The sequence below is a fragment of the Psittacula echo genome, assembly GCF_963264785.1.
Source record: "Psittacula echo genome assembly, chromosome: 5".
Classification (NCBI taxonomy): Eukaryota; Metazoa; Chordata; class Aves; order Psittaciformes; family Psittacidae; genus Psittacula; species Psittacula echo.
Window position 1 is genome coordinate 89,069,485 of NC_137739.1, and position 17,235 is coordinate 89,086,719.

At 51.8% G+C, this 17,235-nt stretch overlaps 1 protein-coding gene across 1 annotated transcript; it reads left to right on the plus strand.

Annotated features, from left to right (window-relative positions):
- Nucleotides 1-11,073: 11,073 nt before the first annotated feature.
- CEND1 (cell cycle exit and neuronal differentiation 1) lies at nucleotides 11,074-11,460 on the plus strand (the record flags this gene model as incomplete). Its single annotated transcript, XM_080618878.1, has 1 exon — nucleotides 11,074-11,460. One exon carries the CDS (start codon nucleotides 11,074-11,076, stop codon nucleotides 11,458-11,460), a length of 387 nt encoding a protein of 128 aa, XP_080475004.1.
- Between the last annotated feature and the right edge of the window lie 5,775 nt (nucleotides 11,461-17,235).

Sequence of the window (17,235 nt, forward strand, 5' to 3'; positions counted from 1 at the left end):
TCCCAGATGCTTCCCGGCTTTCTGCAGGCAGGGACTGCGCTCTGGCTCTGCCGCACAAGGTAAGTGATGGGCTTTATCCCAGAGCGTGCCAGGAGCATCCCGGGAATGTCACTGCCTGGTGCTGTGTTGTCCCCTCTGTTCTCAGGTTGGGTTGGTGCCTGCGGAGCTGGGGACTGATAGATCCAGGACCTGGCTCTGCACATGCAGAATTGTCTCTATAGTAATTTGCTGACCACAGCAGAGCCACAAAGGAGGGTGATGCCACCAAAGCCCGGTGCAATCCTGCCATTGATCCCAAGGGATGGGTTTAGGATGGAGCTGAAGAGGGACGTTAAGTTTGCTGCTGTTTCCTGCAGTGGTTGGGGCTGATTCACCATCTCAAATATAACTCGCATCATCTTTGCTTGTGGATGCTGAATTTGGGATACAAGAGCCACTGACTGTCAGGAACAGGCCTTACGAGCAGAGAGCTGTTAGAATCAGCCTTCTGCATGTGGGTACCAGCTCCTGGCTGCTTGGGGAGCAGCATCGCAGACTGGAAGCATCTGCCCTCTTGCCAAAGGCAGTTCCCAAGTGCTGGCAGGCTCTGGTGGGAAGGGATGAGCTGTTCATCCTTCTCCAGGAGGCAGGAAGGAGGCAGGGAACACTTGCTGACCCTGCCACAGTGTTATTGCAGGGATGGCACCACTGAGCCGTTGCTGAGCAGAGAACTGAGACATGATCCCAACCATGTGTTAGGACGGATGTGGTCGGGAATTGCTCATCTGCTCCCTCCTGAAACAGCTCCAAGTGATGGAGGAGGAGATGTCACTGATGCTGAGCTATGAAGCTGTGGCTGGAAGGGTGACAGCTCTCTTTTCAATAGCAGAGCTGCTGCAGGAGGCTGCTGGGCCAGCTTCTTATGGGGCTTTTGGGCTCTGGTGGCCTCTCTTCTGATCATACAGAAGGTGCTAGCCTGTCCCCAGGAAGGGATGTGCCACCTTTTGATGCGGCAACTTGTCCCCAGTGCCCCAGGGTTGGTGGCATTGAGTTGCTGGCTCTGGGAGGGCTGGAAATGTGCTATAAAGAAACAAAGTGAATGGGTCTGAAATGCAAAAGCCAAGATGTGCAGTGTCCAGGGCAGGACGCAGGGGTGGCACAGTGGTCTGGGATGCAGGATGCACCCAGGTGTGTGCCCATACCTGCCTGTAAGATGCCACACTGGTGGGTTAAGGCTCTGTGGTTCACAGTGCTGGCTGCGCATCTCCCACTGCATCTCCTGAATCACTCCCGGTTGTAAACTGCTCCAGTGCTTCCATCCAGGGTCCTGCAGAAGAGTTGCCATGGAAAACAGTCATCCTGGCTGAAAATCCTTGCCTTTGTTCCCTTGAATGTCTGCTTTGGGTGAGTGATGCTCAGCCGGGTCAGGGGAAGGTTTAATGTTTTAACACCTCATTGGTTTTGATGGGTAAAGCTACAGTCTTGTTCCACTACAAAATATGGAAATAGAAAGTGGGAAATCAGTATCTGATTGTGCCTGACGTGGGGCTCAAACCCAGGATGGAAGCTGGGCCAGCACAGCAAAGTGAGGGGCTCTGGAGCTGTTTGAGCTATGGTAGCCACAGAATCATAGAATCATAGAATAGTCAGGGTTGGAAAGGACCTTAAGATCATCCAGTTCCAACCCCCCTGCCATGGGCAGGGACACCCCACACTAAACCACGGCACCCAAGGCCTCATCCAACCTGGCCTTGAACACTGCCAGGGATGGAGCATTCACAACCTTCCTGGGCAACCCATTCCAGTGCCTCACCACCCTGACAGTAAAGAATTTCTTCCTTAGATCCAATCTAAACTTCCCCTGTTTCAGTTTGAACCCGTTACCCCTTGTCCTGTCACTGCAGTCCCTGATGAAGAGTCCCTCCCCAGCATCCTTGTAGCCCCCTTCAGATACTGGAAGCTGCTATGAGGTCTCCACGCAGCCTTCTCTTCTCCAGGCTGAACAGCCCCAACTTTCTCAGCCTGTCTCCATACAGGAGGTGCTCCAGCCCCTGATCATCCTCGTGGCCTCCTCTGGACTTGTTCCAACAGTTCCATGTCCTTTTTATGTTGAGGACACCAGAACTGCACACAATATTCCAATAGTCCCCCCTTTGGAAGCTGTGTTATGACCCTGAGGAGCTGGGATTTGCTTTGGAGCAGGAGGCTGTTTCCATCCCAACCTCAGCAAAGCATTCTCAGCTTCTGTCTCATTTTGGAAGCTGTGGCTGAGATTGCAGCAGGTTCAGCTGCACCACGAGGGCTGGTGGCACTTGAGGGGGGGACCAAGCAGCCTGTTCAGCCTTGCCAAGCATGACTTCCCCTGCCAGCACCATGCTGGGTACAGCTCAGTGCCCACCCCTATAGACATGAGTCAGAGCATGTGATTGGCACCAGTGGAGAGTCTGAGACAAAGATCTTCTGTTTCCCAATGCTGTTTTGGTAACTCCTTCCTCATTTCTGCTGTGTTTTGGGAGCCAAGCCACGGGAAAGGGGTTTGTGCTGTGTGTACCAGTGCAGTGCGGGGTTTGGGTGATGTGCTGCCCCTTTGGGACCGCATGTGATGGACACTGATGGAGGAGGGAAGGAGTGCTCTGGGCTGAGGTTTCCAGGCAGCAGCCTGTGTGTGTTCGACAGGGCTGTGGGCAGGAAGCTGATGTGAGCTGCAAGTGCCATGGTGCTGCAGGGTCATGGCTGGGTTTGTACCTACGAGGTGCCCTGGAAGGAGCTGGTGCAGCAGGAGACGTGCACCAGGAGCTCACTGGTTCTGCTGATGGCAGGGTGAAGCGGCAGCAAGCCACGCTGCCCTCGGTGCTGCGGGTTGAAGAGCAGAGAGAGTCAGTTTAACCGCTTCTCATGGGCCTTATGGCTTCATTTCCACATAAGGGAGAGAAGAGAACAGAGAGGAGGAGCATGGTATTGCCGTGCAGGTGGCTGTGTACCGAGTGCCTGAGCAGTGCAGGTTAGAGCTGTGCTTTGGGTGTAACAAAGAGCTGAAGTGAAGCCGCTGGCAGAGTTTGGTGTGTCTGCAATGGGGGTTGGACTGGATGATCCCCAGAGGTCCCTTCCAACCCTAGTGATGCTGTGAATGTCACCTCCATCTCTCAGAGAGGGGTCAGGACAAGCTCACTTGGCTCAGATGTGATCATCTGCAGCGGTCATGCTGTAGAAGATGGTTTTGCCTTTCTCTGGGCTCATGCTGGTGGGGAGTGCATTGGGGCTGCTTGCGGGACCCCAAACTGCTGTGTCACCCATGCAGGAGCATGGCAGGGCAGCCTCTGGAAGGGACACTGGAACCTGGGTTATAAGCTGGGACTTTGCCCCATTTCTGTGCAGTTGATGCCCATTGTGGTGCTCAGGGCCTGCATCCCACAGCCATTCCCTTTGCAGATATAAGGCAAAGCTACAGGAGCCATCCTGCTCCCACACCCCACCTTGGTAAGGGGAGTAACCCAGCCTCTGAACTGATGCATCACCCAGAGAGAGGTGAAGATCCGAGTGCCACAGGGAGCGAGGGGCAGAGCCCTGCAAGGTTGAATGTGCTCCGTGTGATGATAGATGCAGTTTGGTCCCTGGGAGCAGCCACAGGACTGATGCAGCCATGGAGGTCTGCTGGCAAATCTCCCTCTGTGGCAGCGACTTGAAGCCGCTGCTGCTGCCTTTAAAGAGACTTCCAGCATCTCCAGGTCAAGATGGAAAGGGTTTGTTGAAGAGTGAAATGTTTAATCCAGGAGGAAGAGAGGGATGTGGGGAGCAGCAAGGAACAGCCTGGGAAAAGGATCCATAAATATCCCATCAGTGAAGTGGGTCAGCAGCCTCTGGTGCTGTGTCTCTGCAGGCTCCCTGCTCCGGTCCTGCTGCACCGAGGCTGCTCAGCAGCATCCCTGAGGAGCACCCCTCTTGCTGTGCTTGCCTTGTGTTTGATCACATTTGCCATGCATGGCGTCAGGAGTGGGGGGGGATAAACCAGGCTGTGAGGGAGCTCGAAGCCTCCTTGGGGAGCTGCCCACAGCAGCTGAGCTCCTTATGTAAAGCTGGATTAATATTGATGGTGGTACTGAGGCACTGCATTACCTCATCTGTCTTCACAGCGCTGCTTGGAGATGGGGAAAGGCTTAGTCACACTATGCCATCGCTTCTCCTGGGTGCTTGCCTGGCATCTCCCTGCCTTTAACACAGTTATTCCCTCCCAGCAGCTCAGGAAGGGGGTGAAGTGCTCTTTGTGCCTGTTGGAAATGAGGAGTTGAAGTATTGAAGCACACAATTCACTGCTTGGTTGCTGGGATGGGGCAGGGACTGAACACAAATCCAGCCTGGATGGATCGCTCCCCATCTGGCAGAGGAAATAGGCACAGACCCCTGAGGATGCTTTCAAAGGACAGCGTCTGCTGCTCCAAGCTGTTACTTGTGGGTTAGATAAGAAGGTTGAGGGCTCGAGCACTGAACTCCTGGAGCCATCAGCAGCTCCCCACTTCAGCGAGGGAAAAGGTTAGGCCTTGCCTATCATAGAATCATGGAATGGTTTGGGATGAAGGGAGCTTAAAGCTGATCCAGCTCCAACCCCTGCCACGGGCAGGGACCCCTTCCACTGGAGCAGCTTGCTCCAAGCCCCTGTGTCCAGCCTGGCCTTGAACACTGCCAGGGATGGGGCAGCCACAGCTTCTCTGGGCACCCTGGGCCAGAGCCTCAGCACCCTCACAGGGAAGAGCTTCTGCCTTATCTCCAACCTGAACTTCCCCTATTTCAGTTTGAATCCATCACCCCTTGTCCTATCACTCCAGTCCCTGATGAAGGCCCCTCCCCAGCATCCCTGTAGCCCCCTTCAGACACTGGAGGCTGCTGTGAGGTTTCCATGCAGCTTCTCTCCTCCAGGCTGAACAGCCCCAGGACGTCCCTGCCTGATTCCCCCTGGGTTTCCGGAGGCGATGGGATGTGCTGGTGCCTGACACAAGCTCTCTGATGGGAGATGGCCTCAAAGGACAGTGGAGGTGCCACACTTGAGCCTGTGTTTTAAGGTGAATCCCATGCAGGGAAAGCAGAGCCAGCCTAGCTGGAATCAGCAAGTTCTTTCTAACTTCTACCCTAAGATAAATGAGGGACGTGATTCCAGCTCTGCCTTCAGCTGTGGGGGCACAAACCCTGGTTTACTTCAATGGGGTTGGATGGTTCCTTGCATGATGCTCACCGGAGCTAGCCAGGACTTGCAGTTCCTCCTGCAGTCTTCTCATTGCAGCACATACTCAGTGCCTCCTTTCCTTAACTCTCTTCCAAGCCACTTTGGTGCCCTGGGAGATTTGGGAGAAGAAAGGGGGGTGAGAATGGGTTTAAGCCTCAGGATCACAGGAGGGACACCCCAAGTCCCACGTTGTGGTGCTCTGAAATAATCCCTTCTCCAGGGCAATGTGCAATGATTGCAGCCTATTTCTTTTGCCATTAAATGGCAAGTGGCAATGAACCAGCACTGCCCTCTGGCCAGTAACCCTGGACCTCTTTGGAGAAGCCTTTATCTCTCAGAGCAGGCTACCTTTCTGTCGGCACATCAGGAACTTGCTTTATCCATGTGCTCCAGCTGATTTCCCTCTCACCACTTCAGTCCTATGCTAATATTCCATAGGACTGTGCTGTTTTCCATCTGAAGGTCTCATGTGGGTGAGTTCAACCTCCTGTATCACTGATGGGCACTGAAGGGTAGAGTTGGGCATGCAGAGGTTAGGTAGCAGCCCTTGATCCAGTTTCTAACAGCCTGGTCCTGGTCATTTCAGCTCATCGCACCCTGTGTAGTCACAGCCCTGCTGCTCATTTGGTTTTCCCTGTTCCCTTTCCAGGGAATTGTGCATTTTCAGGCTCCTCCTTGGAGTGGCCAAATCCTGTTTCTCCTCTTTATGCACATTCTGCCCCAGGAACACACTCTGCAGACTTCAGTCTGAAAGGAGCTGCTGGGGCCTGGATGCGTGGTGGTGACTCAGCCCTGGGAGCCAGAGCCAAACTGCCCTTCCCAAAGGGAAGCTGTCTGAGGAGAGCATCATTTTGTGTCCCTTAGGATGCTCGTTTGGTCTTAAAACCAGCCAAATGCCAGCTGAGGCTTGCAGAACCTGCTGGAGGACCTGAAATGAATGGGGTTTGGGGTCTCTTCTTCCTCCATGGCACTGAAAACCTTTTGCTGTGTTGGTGTAAGGGCAATTGGCTTAGGAACATGGTGGGGACTGTGTTGGGTGTTGTTAAACTCCTCCTTTAGCTTCAAGAAGGAGGGTCCTGCGAGGCACAAGCCATCTCCTCCAGGACTGCTCAGTGCTTTCAGCTCTCCTGGCTTCCAGCTATGTCCTTCCATAGGGAATTGCGGGCAGGCTTGGCTGTACACCTTGTCTCCTTGCTGATGACCTCCATCCCCAATCCACAGGTGTGACCGTGCTTGGCTCAGGCAATCTGGAGTTGCAGGATGGTCTTTGCTATGGTTCAGCTGCTTCGGTCTAAGGGGTTGGGGGTTGACACTGGAGATGAGGCAGGAAGAAGCATTAATGCTGGCCTAATAATAGGGAGCCATTTAATTCTCTGCCCAAAAGCCAGGATAGGCCATGCTGCCTATGAGAATGGGGCTTTGGTGCTTGTAACTCTTCTCTTTGTCCCATAAAGGCAAACCTTCCTGCCTGTTTCCCAGACAGGTAGGAATAACGAAGAAATGGAGGGGAGATTAGGGGGTAAGGAAGAAGATTTGAGGATATATAGGGTCTTTTCTGCCATCTCTGGCTCTTTCTCCACAGCATTTGCTGCAGGTCTGATGTGGTCAGCAGCTATTTCTGAGACTGATGCTTTCAAGTGGAGGACACCCACAGTGTACAAACCGTGTAGACGAGGCCCTCAGTGCCATGGGTTAGCGGTGGCCTTGGCAGTGCTGAGGAACGGTTGGACTGGGTCTTAAAGGTCTTTTCCAACCTGCTTGATTCCATGATTCTAAGTTGCTGCTTTTCACTTCCAGCTTGAAGCAATGGGGGGAAGGTTGTAGGGCTTGGGGCTGGTCTCTGCAGAGGGAAGCCCTTCTACTGTTGTTATGGTAAAGCTCTCAGTGACTCATCTGCTCCCTTTGGTGCAGATTGATGCAGCTTTCATCTGTGCAGCAGATGAAATCGATGTATTACATATACAGGAGGCAGATGAACAGATGTATTTGCTAATTCACCTGGGGGGGGAGGCAGAAAAGGTGCCCTTCAGGGAGCCAAGGAAAGATGCTCCTCATGTCAGCCCTGTTGCACTGACCTTGAGGGCTGCACCAGCCAGCAGCATCCCAGGGGGGCTGTAGGGTCTGTGTGATGCTGCTTTTGCAGGGGCTTTTATTCCCCCCTTTTTTCCTTGATCACTGTTTCCATTGCCTCTGCTCCCTCTTCCCAGCCTGGTTTAGCTGCTGGGAAGTGAAACCCCCCCTGCAAGGCACAGGTTGTTAAACAAAGAAATGGCACAAGGTGGGGAAAGGGAGGGAATGAAACCTCTCAAGTGCTGCTGTCTGTGTAGGAGGCAGAGAGGGAGCTGGAAGGGGGAGGAAGGGGGAGACAGGCACTGTGGAGCAGAGAGAAGGGAGGAATAAATAGATGTGAGGAGCTCTAAAGAAGAAAGCAAAGGTAGAGAAATGGGCCATTAGAGAGCAACTTTGTGTGATGGAATGAGGGAAGAGGGAGAGACAAAGGGCTGTGGAAAAAAACCTCACATCTGCATGTGCAGGCTGAGCTTTTGGAAATGAGGAGAGCATCCATCTTCAGTCTGTGGGACACAGAAGTGCTTAAAGAGAGCACAAGCTCTTGAAAACACAGGGCTGGAAAGGGAAAGGAGAGGGGTGATACCCAAGGTGGGGGAGCTTGCTTGGGAGGAAGGTAATAGCATACAGAAGGGGGTTAAGTGCTGTGATGGGAGAGGATGTTCTGCTAAGAGGACCTTGGGTCAGGGCAGAAGTAGCAGAAAGGGAGCCTGAGCTTCTCAGATGCATCATCTCAATCGAGCCAAAGGGTCTGGAGGGATGCTGGGCAGTTCTGTGCCTAGATGCAGACATAGGAAACCACGTCAGAAAACCCTTTCATGTGGACACTTAAGAATTGCTGATATTGATTTTTTGCCTTACTTTGATTTCTGCATCTTTTAAAACCTTTTCTAATCTGTGTGTGGAACTTCCATTGCTTTTAGCGGAAACCCACCTGGAAATCAAGGCGTTCTCTACCGAGCTGTTTGTAGCAGAGCAGGGCTGTGGGGCAAGGCTCAGAGCAAAACCAGGAACCTGGAAACCAGAGCTGATCACTGAGGGGTGTGGATGAGCTGTGAGGTTGTGGTCCATGCAGAGCCCCCATTTCGCATCAGAGGGGCCAGTTTCCCCTCTCCGTGCTTTACCCATCACCTCCATAGGCTGCACATGGCTTTCCTAGGGGAAGAAGCAGGTGTTTAATGCTTGGCTTATATAGTAGAACCACAGAAATAGTGGAGAGTGTGTGAGTGGCCCAACTAATTGCTATCAAAGTGACTAAGCAGGTGATGTAATATTCATGACATGATGAATGTGACTCTCCCTGCTTTAACCTCTGAGCCCGCTTCAGGCTTGGGCTCCACTTAGCTATTTCTTCGTGTTGTCCTTGTACCAGAGGTAAAATGAGGATGGACTGCTCCCAAAACGAAGGGCAGAGCCCTGTGAGTGACTGTGCAGCCTCAGCCACGGATCTACACAGGGTTTCTGCTGAGCAGAGCTCTATGACTGCTTTTTGGAGGCAGTAGGCAGGACAAGGTGGTACCTACAGGAGTATTACAACAGGAGCAAGGACAGGACAATATTCCTGCGTGTGACCAGGTCTATGTGTTTGTCTACCAAGCCCCAGAGAAGGTCTTAAGCTTGGTGAGCATCTGGGGTTGTGTTTGTGTGGTTACAGGATGCCCAAGTGTATGATACATCTTCAGAGTGGTGGTGTTTTGGGTTTCCCAAGTGGTTTAATGCCACAAACTCAGCAATGGAAGCATTGTTCAGCTGCAGTCAAAGAGACTGTGCTCTTCTTTAGCACGCAAAGTGGGTTTGGACCATGTAGAGCTGCTAGGGAGATCTGCATGCTGTTGTTTTCTGCATGGGAAGGGCACGGACTTAGACTGAGTTCCAAATCTAAGCGAAGAGTAGCTACTATCCTGCTTAACCCTGGCTATAATAACCCTGGGGCAGGTTATCTGCCTCTCACCTGTCCATGTGCCATCTCAAAACTGGCCAGCTTGGATCATCTGATGCCTTCTGGAGGCTTCAGGCTCCACCTCAGCAGATATTACCCAGGTAGAATTCATCAAAGGTAAGTGCTGTGAAAAGCCTTCTGCAAGTGCCTGTTCCCATCCCATGCTACAGGAAGAGCTGAGAGTACACTCCCAGGTAACTGCCAGCCTTCCAGACAGCCTTTTCAGTCTATGGTCACCATGCCTGGTGCAGCATGAGAATGATGGCCTGCCATGATTTCAGTGCTGCAGCTCCCTCAGTCAACTCCAGTTGAGAAGCTGGTGCCCATCAAACAATGGCTTACAAGGGAGAGCAAGAGAGGGGGGTTCTGTCTTACACTAAGCTTGGCTCTGGCATTTCTGTGAGTAGGTTTCCTCCAGGCCAGTCTTTCTATGGAGATGGAGGGTGGAACACCACTGTGTTCGCCTGTTTCCCAGGGGAGTCAGCAGCACCGACCGTTGCTGCAACCCTAGGACCGTCTTGGCTGTCATTAAAGCAGTGATCCCCACTCTGAGCTGCTTTGGAAGGAACATTTGTCTGTGGAGGTTTTTAAAGAGCCTCTTTACATCTAAATCCAGACAGTGAATAAGCTCCTGTTTCACTGAGCAGGCAGGAAGCTCTCGGCAGGCTCCTGGATGTCAGCAGGAGGTAATGAAGCAGGCTCAGACCCCACTGCTGCCTCCTGTTTGCTCATGACTGCCCAAGCTCAAAGCTGATGTGGTGCTGCACCGGGTGGCAGCCACCTCCTTGCCTCCCATCGCGCAGAGGTGTAGCCATGGGAGCTCCATGTCCTGGCTCACTCTGCTCGCTGGGGTGATGCTTCCATTGTGTTTTTAGCACCTTTTGAAGCCCATTTTGTCCATTAGCTGAATTCTCTGGGTGTAGCTGTGCTGTTCACTGCTTTCCCCAGAAATGGCTCCAGTTAATCCCTTGCAGCACATCTGACATCCTACTCAGCTCTGCAAGGAGGCAGGAGTGAGATCTCTCAGTTGCTGTGAGATGCAGCTTTACAGTAAACGGATGCACTTGCACCAGAGTCAATGCACGGGTTGGCATCAGCTGAGGATCTGCTGCTTGCATCACTTTGTTGTGGCTGCACCAGAAATGCTGACAGCCATAATCCTTGTAGCTGCGATAACTGGGGAGCTAATCCTGCTTTTTCTGCAGTATCCATCTGGAAGGAGAGGATCAGATAAGATCACGCGTTAACCACTTCCTAAACTGAACTGCTGCCAGAAGGGTAGAGGGTGAGACACAAGCAGGGAGGAGCTATGGATTGGCTCTCCTATGGAACACAATGTTCTCTCCTTACCCAGGAGGAAGGGATCTGTGCTGAGAAATGAAAAGTAAGATTTATTTGGTTGGACATGAGTATATCTCATCACTGGCAAATGGCATCACATACATAGATGGAATGGACGTGTGATTACGGATGAAGCCTGGCTGTGGCAGCAGGGATGACAGGCAGTGCAACTTGCTTGATGCTCTTGCAGGTACGGGGACTGTAGTAGAAGCTTTGAATGCAGCTCAGAGTTACTCAAGGAAGAGCCAGCACCTTCCCAGTTGTGTTTCTGTCCTCCTCTGTGACCTCCAGGTAGGATGGCACTGGATGCTGCTCTGTCCTTCCGCTCACCTCACTGCTCTGCTTCCTCTTCCAGGTGCTGTATCATGCTCAGATAGGACCCCAGCAGTGTGAGAATCATCCCAAGACACCTGCTGCAAGGGACTGACCTCGGGTGCTTCCTCTGCCTTCTGCAGCAGCCGGAACAGCAGCAGAGGAGAGCTGGGATAGCCCCGTGCACCGCACCCAGTCACAACCCGCAGCGCTCACAGGGATGGATTCCAAAGGCAACGTCCGAAGTGGGAACAAACCCGACGCCAAGGCCCCCAGCTCCGGAAAGCCGGAAAAGCCCAACCCTGCGCCCGCCACCACCGCAGACAAGAAGGATGTGCCCAAAGAGCAGCCTGCTCCTGCCACCAAGAAGGCGGGAGGTGATGCTGCCGTCGCCAACAACCACAGCAGCCTGAAACCCAGCCCCGCGGCCAGCGAGACACAAGAGGCCACGGGCCCGTCCCCTGACTCTGAGCACAAGGGAAACAGCTCCGAGGAGTCGCCGGGCAGCATCTTCGACAACGTGAAGCCCTTGCTCATCGCCGGAGGGGTGGCGGTGGCCGCGCTGGCGGTGGTTGTGGGAGTGGTGTTCCTAGCCCGGAAAAAATGATGGAGCCGGGGTGGGGATGAGGAACCCAGCCCCATTGTACAGCTCCTTTTGAGACCAATGCATGCCGAGAAAGTCTATACATATCTCTCTATATACATATCTATATAGTGAGCTAGATAGGTCAACAACAACCACCAACTGCAACTCCAAGTCGTGTTGAAGGCAACCATGCGGTTTGACCCGGTGCGGGGTAACTCCATGCACTCAGTGTGTTCTTTCATGTACTATATCTTGGCTTCTACCACTGTGTATAGATTACAGCTTCTCCTGATGGGTGTAAATGACGGTGTCCCCTCCCCTCCCCTGCTGTCCTCCCTGGGAGACACCCTCACATCCCTTGCAGTCCCCTGTTTTCGAGTCCAAAGTGTTCTACGTCCCATCCAGAGTCCCTGCTTTGTCTTTTGGTTCCTGTTTGGATTGGTTTGAAGTTGGGTTGTGGTGAAGATGGTGTAAAGGGGAGATGGAGCCTTGTGCTAAGACCTACTTTGCCTGTCGCTGTGTTTTGGGCTGGTGTTTATCCAGCAACCCCAGGGCAGGGGAAGCACTGGGCAATGGCAGGCTCCATGACCAACCAGCATCTCTAATCGATGTCTCATGTATCTGCTGCTCATCAGCCCACCTTTAGAAAGCCAACTGGAAATTGCCCCATAGAAAACAGGCTGAGACTGCAGCGTGGTAGAGCTGAGGATGCAACGCGGGGTGTCACATCAAGCCACTTCTCTGGCTGAGCTGCCAGTGCGGAGTGAGCAGAGGGGCTGTACAGTGCACATAGAGGTACCTGGTGATGCCCCATGCTGACCTCGGGCAGGCAGGAGCTGACCTCGGGCAGGCAGGAGCTGCCCTCTGCTTGGTTTCTTGCATGCTGGCAGGCAGCCTTCAGGATGCCAGGGCTCAGCAGGGTCATACGAGCAGCGTTTGGGAATAGAGAGACTTTGTTTTGGATCTAGTATTTCCTAGCCTAGGCTGGGCTTTGCAGGATGCTGTGGCCCCAGCCCCAACTCCCTCGAGGTCAGCTGGACGCTTCCTGGTCATTTCTGTGGGCTTGGGATCAGGCTTTTCACCTGAGTTTTCCCCTACTGAGGGCTTTGGTCTCTCGGTACACGAGAAGGGAGAAAAGGGAGCCAGGAGCTGGTTTTAGTGGCAGAGAGGACCTGCGACCCCATGAGAATAACACTGATCTGCTTTAAACCCTATCCAAGGGCTCCAGATGCCCATCTGCCCTGGGGGGAGTTCTTTCCTCCCTCCTCTGACACTGCACTAGCAGGGATTTGTGACTGCTCCACACGTCGTGAATGGAGACAAATTCCCATCCCTCGGGAACAGCCTGGTTTCATTGGTGAGCACCTTGGCTCTAAAGCCAGAACTTGTAAGGGGGAGAAGGAAGGCAGGCGACGAGAGGGGGTGTTCAGTGCATTGGCTGATGCCATTAACACCATGAGGTGAACAGACCTTGGTCTGAAAGCTTCCATTAGACTATTCTTGGCTGCTGTGCTACTGCGTAATAGAGTCTCATGGTTTTAAATTAGGCCAGAGCTCAGGAGAGGTCAGAAGTGTGGGGTCTCCAGAGCTCAGCAGCAGTTGGAGCTGATGGGCAGGGGTTGGAGTGATGGTTGGCAAGAGGTTGTGATGGAGCAGAGTGGGTTCGGTTGAAGAACCCGAGTTGTACATCTTTCACTGAGCCTGGATGTGTGAATTCAGTGGATGCAGGGCCAGAGGAAGGTCTGGGTTCCTCAGGTACTGCCTCTGGGGTAAGTGCTGCTGGTGGGTGTGTATAACCTGATCTGGCAATCCTTCTCTTGGCTCATGTCTGTCTTATTTACCTCCAGGAAGCTGAATGCACATGGCTTCCCCAAACACAAGGTATTTTAATGCAGCCTGGCCACTCCTATGGTGAGCTTTGCCTTCCTCTTTTCCCTAAAAATCATAAGATATTCCCAAAGGCGCACAGATTGTGGGACCATCGGATGCTGCCTTCTGATGAACCACAGGCTGTGTGCTGTTGAAGTTTAACGCCTACCTCTACCAGAACAGAGACAAGGGGTGGGAATGTTGGGTTTGGAACCACGGCTACAGCCCCTGGGGAAACCCTGGTAGCTTAAAGCACTCTGTGCACGTGTTGTGGATGTGTCTTACAGCCTGGAGGGTCTATGTGGTTTGCAGCAGAAGGCTCCATCAGGGGTGTTTCTGTAAGGCCACTTTTCCCTTGCGATCTGATTTCCCCTCCTCTTTTGCAGGTGTTCAGAGGTTATTTTGGGGACAGAGAGGGGAGGGCAGCCAATGGCAAAGGAACAGGAAGGTGTCTGGAAAGCAGAGATGTGAGGGAACACAGCTCAGAGGCAGTTCCAGCACAGCTCCCTTGCAGTGCCTGCAGCTGGGCTTTGCAAGAGGACCCTGCTGGTGCCCTGCCCAACCTCTTGCCATGCTGGGGAGAGACCCCATTGCATCCCAGCTCCTCCTGTTCCCCCTTGCACCCTGAGCTGGGCATTCTGGTTCCCCATGAGAGAAATCTGGGTGCACAAACCAGAGGCAAACTGCAGTGCAGTCCTGCCGGGAACCTGAGCTCCATGCCTGTATGCTGGGAACAGAGCACCATATCCAAACTGCCAAGGGTTTGGAGGTGGGGTGGCTGTCCCTGAGCTCCTCTTCCCTCCGATCTCTGCTGCACAAAGCTCTTGGCAATAGGAAATCTTTGCTTATGTTGCTCATGAGGAAGGGAAGTTGGTCACTGATGCTTTGATTCATGTTTTGCCAAAGGAGGGTGGTGATTTCAGACAGTGACTTCTGGTTTCAAGGGGAGGCCTGACTCCAAGAGATGCTTCTGCCTCTCCTGTCTGCTCCCTCCCTCTCAGGCCCAGCATATGATTATTTCTTTGGCAATGTGTGACACTATCTGTTACAGATAGAGCATCTATTCTACCATGACCAGCATAGATAGATAAAGGGGGAGGAAAAAGAAACACCTGTTTTACTTTCTAAAGTCCCCTATCATGCTTAACTTAAAGGGTTCTTTATTTCCTTGACTTAACCTTTGGCAACAGAAGAGGGGAAACCCAGTTCTCAGCCAGCATGGGCCTTAACCATTTCTGTCCACCTCCAACTTCCCCCTGCCCCTTTTTGCCCTCAGATGCCAGGAATTTCATCCAGAAACACACCGCAGAGATGGTGATGGGGCTGCAGCTCAGCTCTGGGGTATGTAACCACACGGGAGCCCTCCCTAGGCACCGAACAGGGTATGTCCTGTTCATAAGGGGGTTTCCACCTACTGTGATGGCTTAGCATTGCTGTCTGCTGTCCAGATTTGGTACCTGGGACTCGCCTCTTTGGCACTTTGGTTTGGAACATACCTGTGTTTATGTGTGTGTACACCACCCTGCCTTGAAGCGTATTCTGTGTCTCTATGTATACATATATGTGTGTATTACTGCAGTCTGGGAGAGGGGGGGAACAGCCAACCTGGAGATGCCCCTTCATTTGTTGCCCTGCATTCCCTCCAAGTGTCTGTGCTGTCTTTTGTTGTGCCATTCACATCATGCCATGTAGCACCCGGATTCCTTTTCACCCCTGGTTTCTTCTCAGTGCCCAGAATGTATGGCTAGTGAACTGCTGAATGTATGATGTGCCCGTTGTGCTAGAAGCTCAAAGTTCCTGTTCCCCCTCCCTGGATAGTCGTGTGGGCTACTTGCTTTAAAACAAGGCACTTCTAGACTAGACTGAACTATACCGGACTGTGTGGTAGTGCTTTCTGAAGTGTGGGTCTAGCGCTGATTTGAGTCAGGTAGCTCAAGTGTAGATGCCATACAAGCCCCTAAGCATGCAGCTGGGGCAATGCACTTCAGTCCTGACTTGCAAACGACACCCTCTTAGCAAACACCTCCTGTTCTGCCTTAATGTGCCAGGCTGTGCAGTGGTTTCACTCTGAGATAACACACAACCAGCGAGAAGTAGGCTGAGAAGAGCAAATTGGCCCCTCAGAACTGAAGCTGAAACCAAACCCGTGGAAGCAGAGGCTTCGATGCCTGAACTCGCTGTGCTAAATAAATAGTTGTCTTTTCTCGTACTGAGCACACGCTGTTATTTGCTTGCTGTTCTTTGTGTGGTGTTTGTGATATGAAGTCCTCCTTAGTGCTATCTCCGGGGGTTAACTCGAACCAGATGCTGTGCTTGGGGTTTGAAGAGATCTAGATTGCTAGTTTACTCTTTTGATTAAGTCTATAAATTAGGAATTTGAAGACATTGTAGCTTATCACTACAACTGGAGATTCAATTACTACACCTCAATGTGTTTTCAAGGAGCTGTAAGTTTTAGTCAACTATAAAGATGTCATTATGTTCTCTCAGTAGAAGGTCTTTTGATGCTTCTAGCCTTAAGATGAAATGGATCACACTTCTGCATCCTCTTTTCTCCTACGGATAAGTCCTGTTATTCCTGTTAAGTTCTGCAGTAGGATGCAAGCAAATCTGGAAGCTGAAGGATAACGCAGCAGGGTTTTCAGCAGGGTAAGAATGCATTCCTGCAGGTGCTGTTCACCTCATGCTTAAAGCACTGGGCAGGCACTTACCCTGAAGCCCTTCTTAGTTCCCTTAGGTTGAGTGGTAAGTTAAAAACGGGTTTATGTCTCTGCTGAATCAGAGTTTAGGGGTTGATCCCTGGGCTACTGAAAACAAGTTTTCCATTGGCTTCACCATGCTCTGCTCAGGCCTTTGAAGGCACCAGGGATACAACTGCAGGTCACTGTAAAATGGAAACTCATCCCAATGCATGGTTTCTTTTTGAACTGACGGAAACATCCCTTAGTCCTGCTTAGTGTAAGCAATGTGTAACTAAAACCCCAAGAGCTGGTGAGAGATGATTCCTGCCTTAAAAACTCCCCTTCCTTTCCTGGAACCTCCACTGGGGTTTAGAAGTCAGCATCCTTCTATTCTGGGAATTGGCTGGAACGAACAGTCCTGAAGATGTGAGAGGAAAATCATCCTCCAGGAAACAAACCAAAGAAGGAAGGCAATGACAAAGTGTACCTGAGAGGTGGAATTCTTGGAATTCCAATCAGCTCTATTCCAAGATTCGAGGCAGTGCTTCTGAGAGGGTACAAGAAACCGTACAGAGAGTGCAGAGAAGAGAGAGCAGTTCCATTATCTTCACAGTTTTCATAAGGACCCATTAACTTCTATACCCTATCCACTTCTAGTTATTTCTCTTGGACATAAGGAAAAAATGACCAACTGATTCCATGCAAGTTAACCTTCACTGACTTTTCCAAAGGAATTTTTGCTGCCTCTGTTCTGTGTTCAAGGGTTTGTGAAGCATGAAAAAGACCTGAAGCTTTCTACAACCAATTTTGTACCATTAAAGGAAATGGCAAGTTTATTGTTCAGGCATTTTGAAGGGCATTGTTCTCCTCTTTCACATCCTAAAAGGACTGAAAATCCAACCTACGTGCATTTCCATCCTCTCAGGCTGGGACTTCATGCTAGGGCAGGGATGCTGGTTCCCTTCCCAAGCCATGTAGCATCTTGCTGCTCTCTCATTCCCATCACCATGAAGCTGGGAGACATCTCCCAAGGCATAGGAGCAGGCAACCACATCATCAGCTGGCTGCAGTTCTGCTTTACAGGTTGTGCACCTCCCTTTATGAAGAGAACTGGCTTTGGTCTGGGTAATAAAGACTCTGTATATAAGTTGCTGAAGATGTGACCTGGGCTTCCTGCACGTTTTAGGTCTTACAAGTGGCACTCAGTCGACGGCTCCACTGCAGAGAGTGATGAAACCTGTGCAGC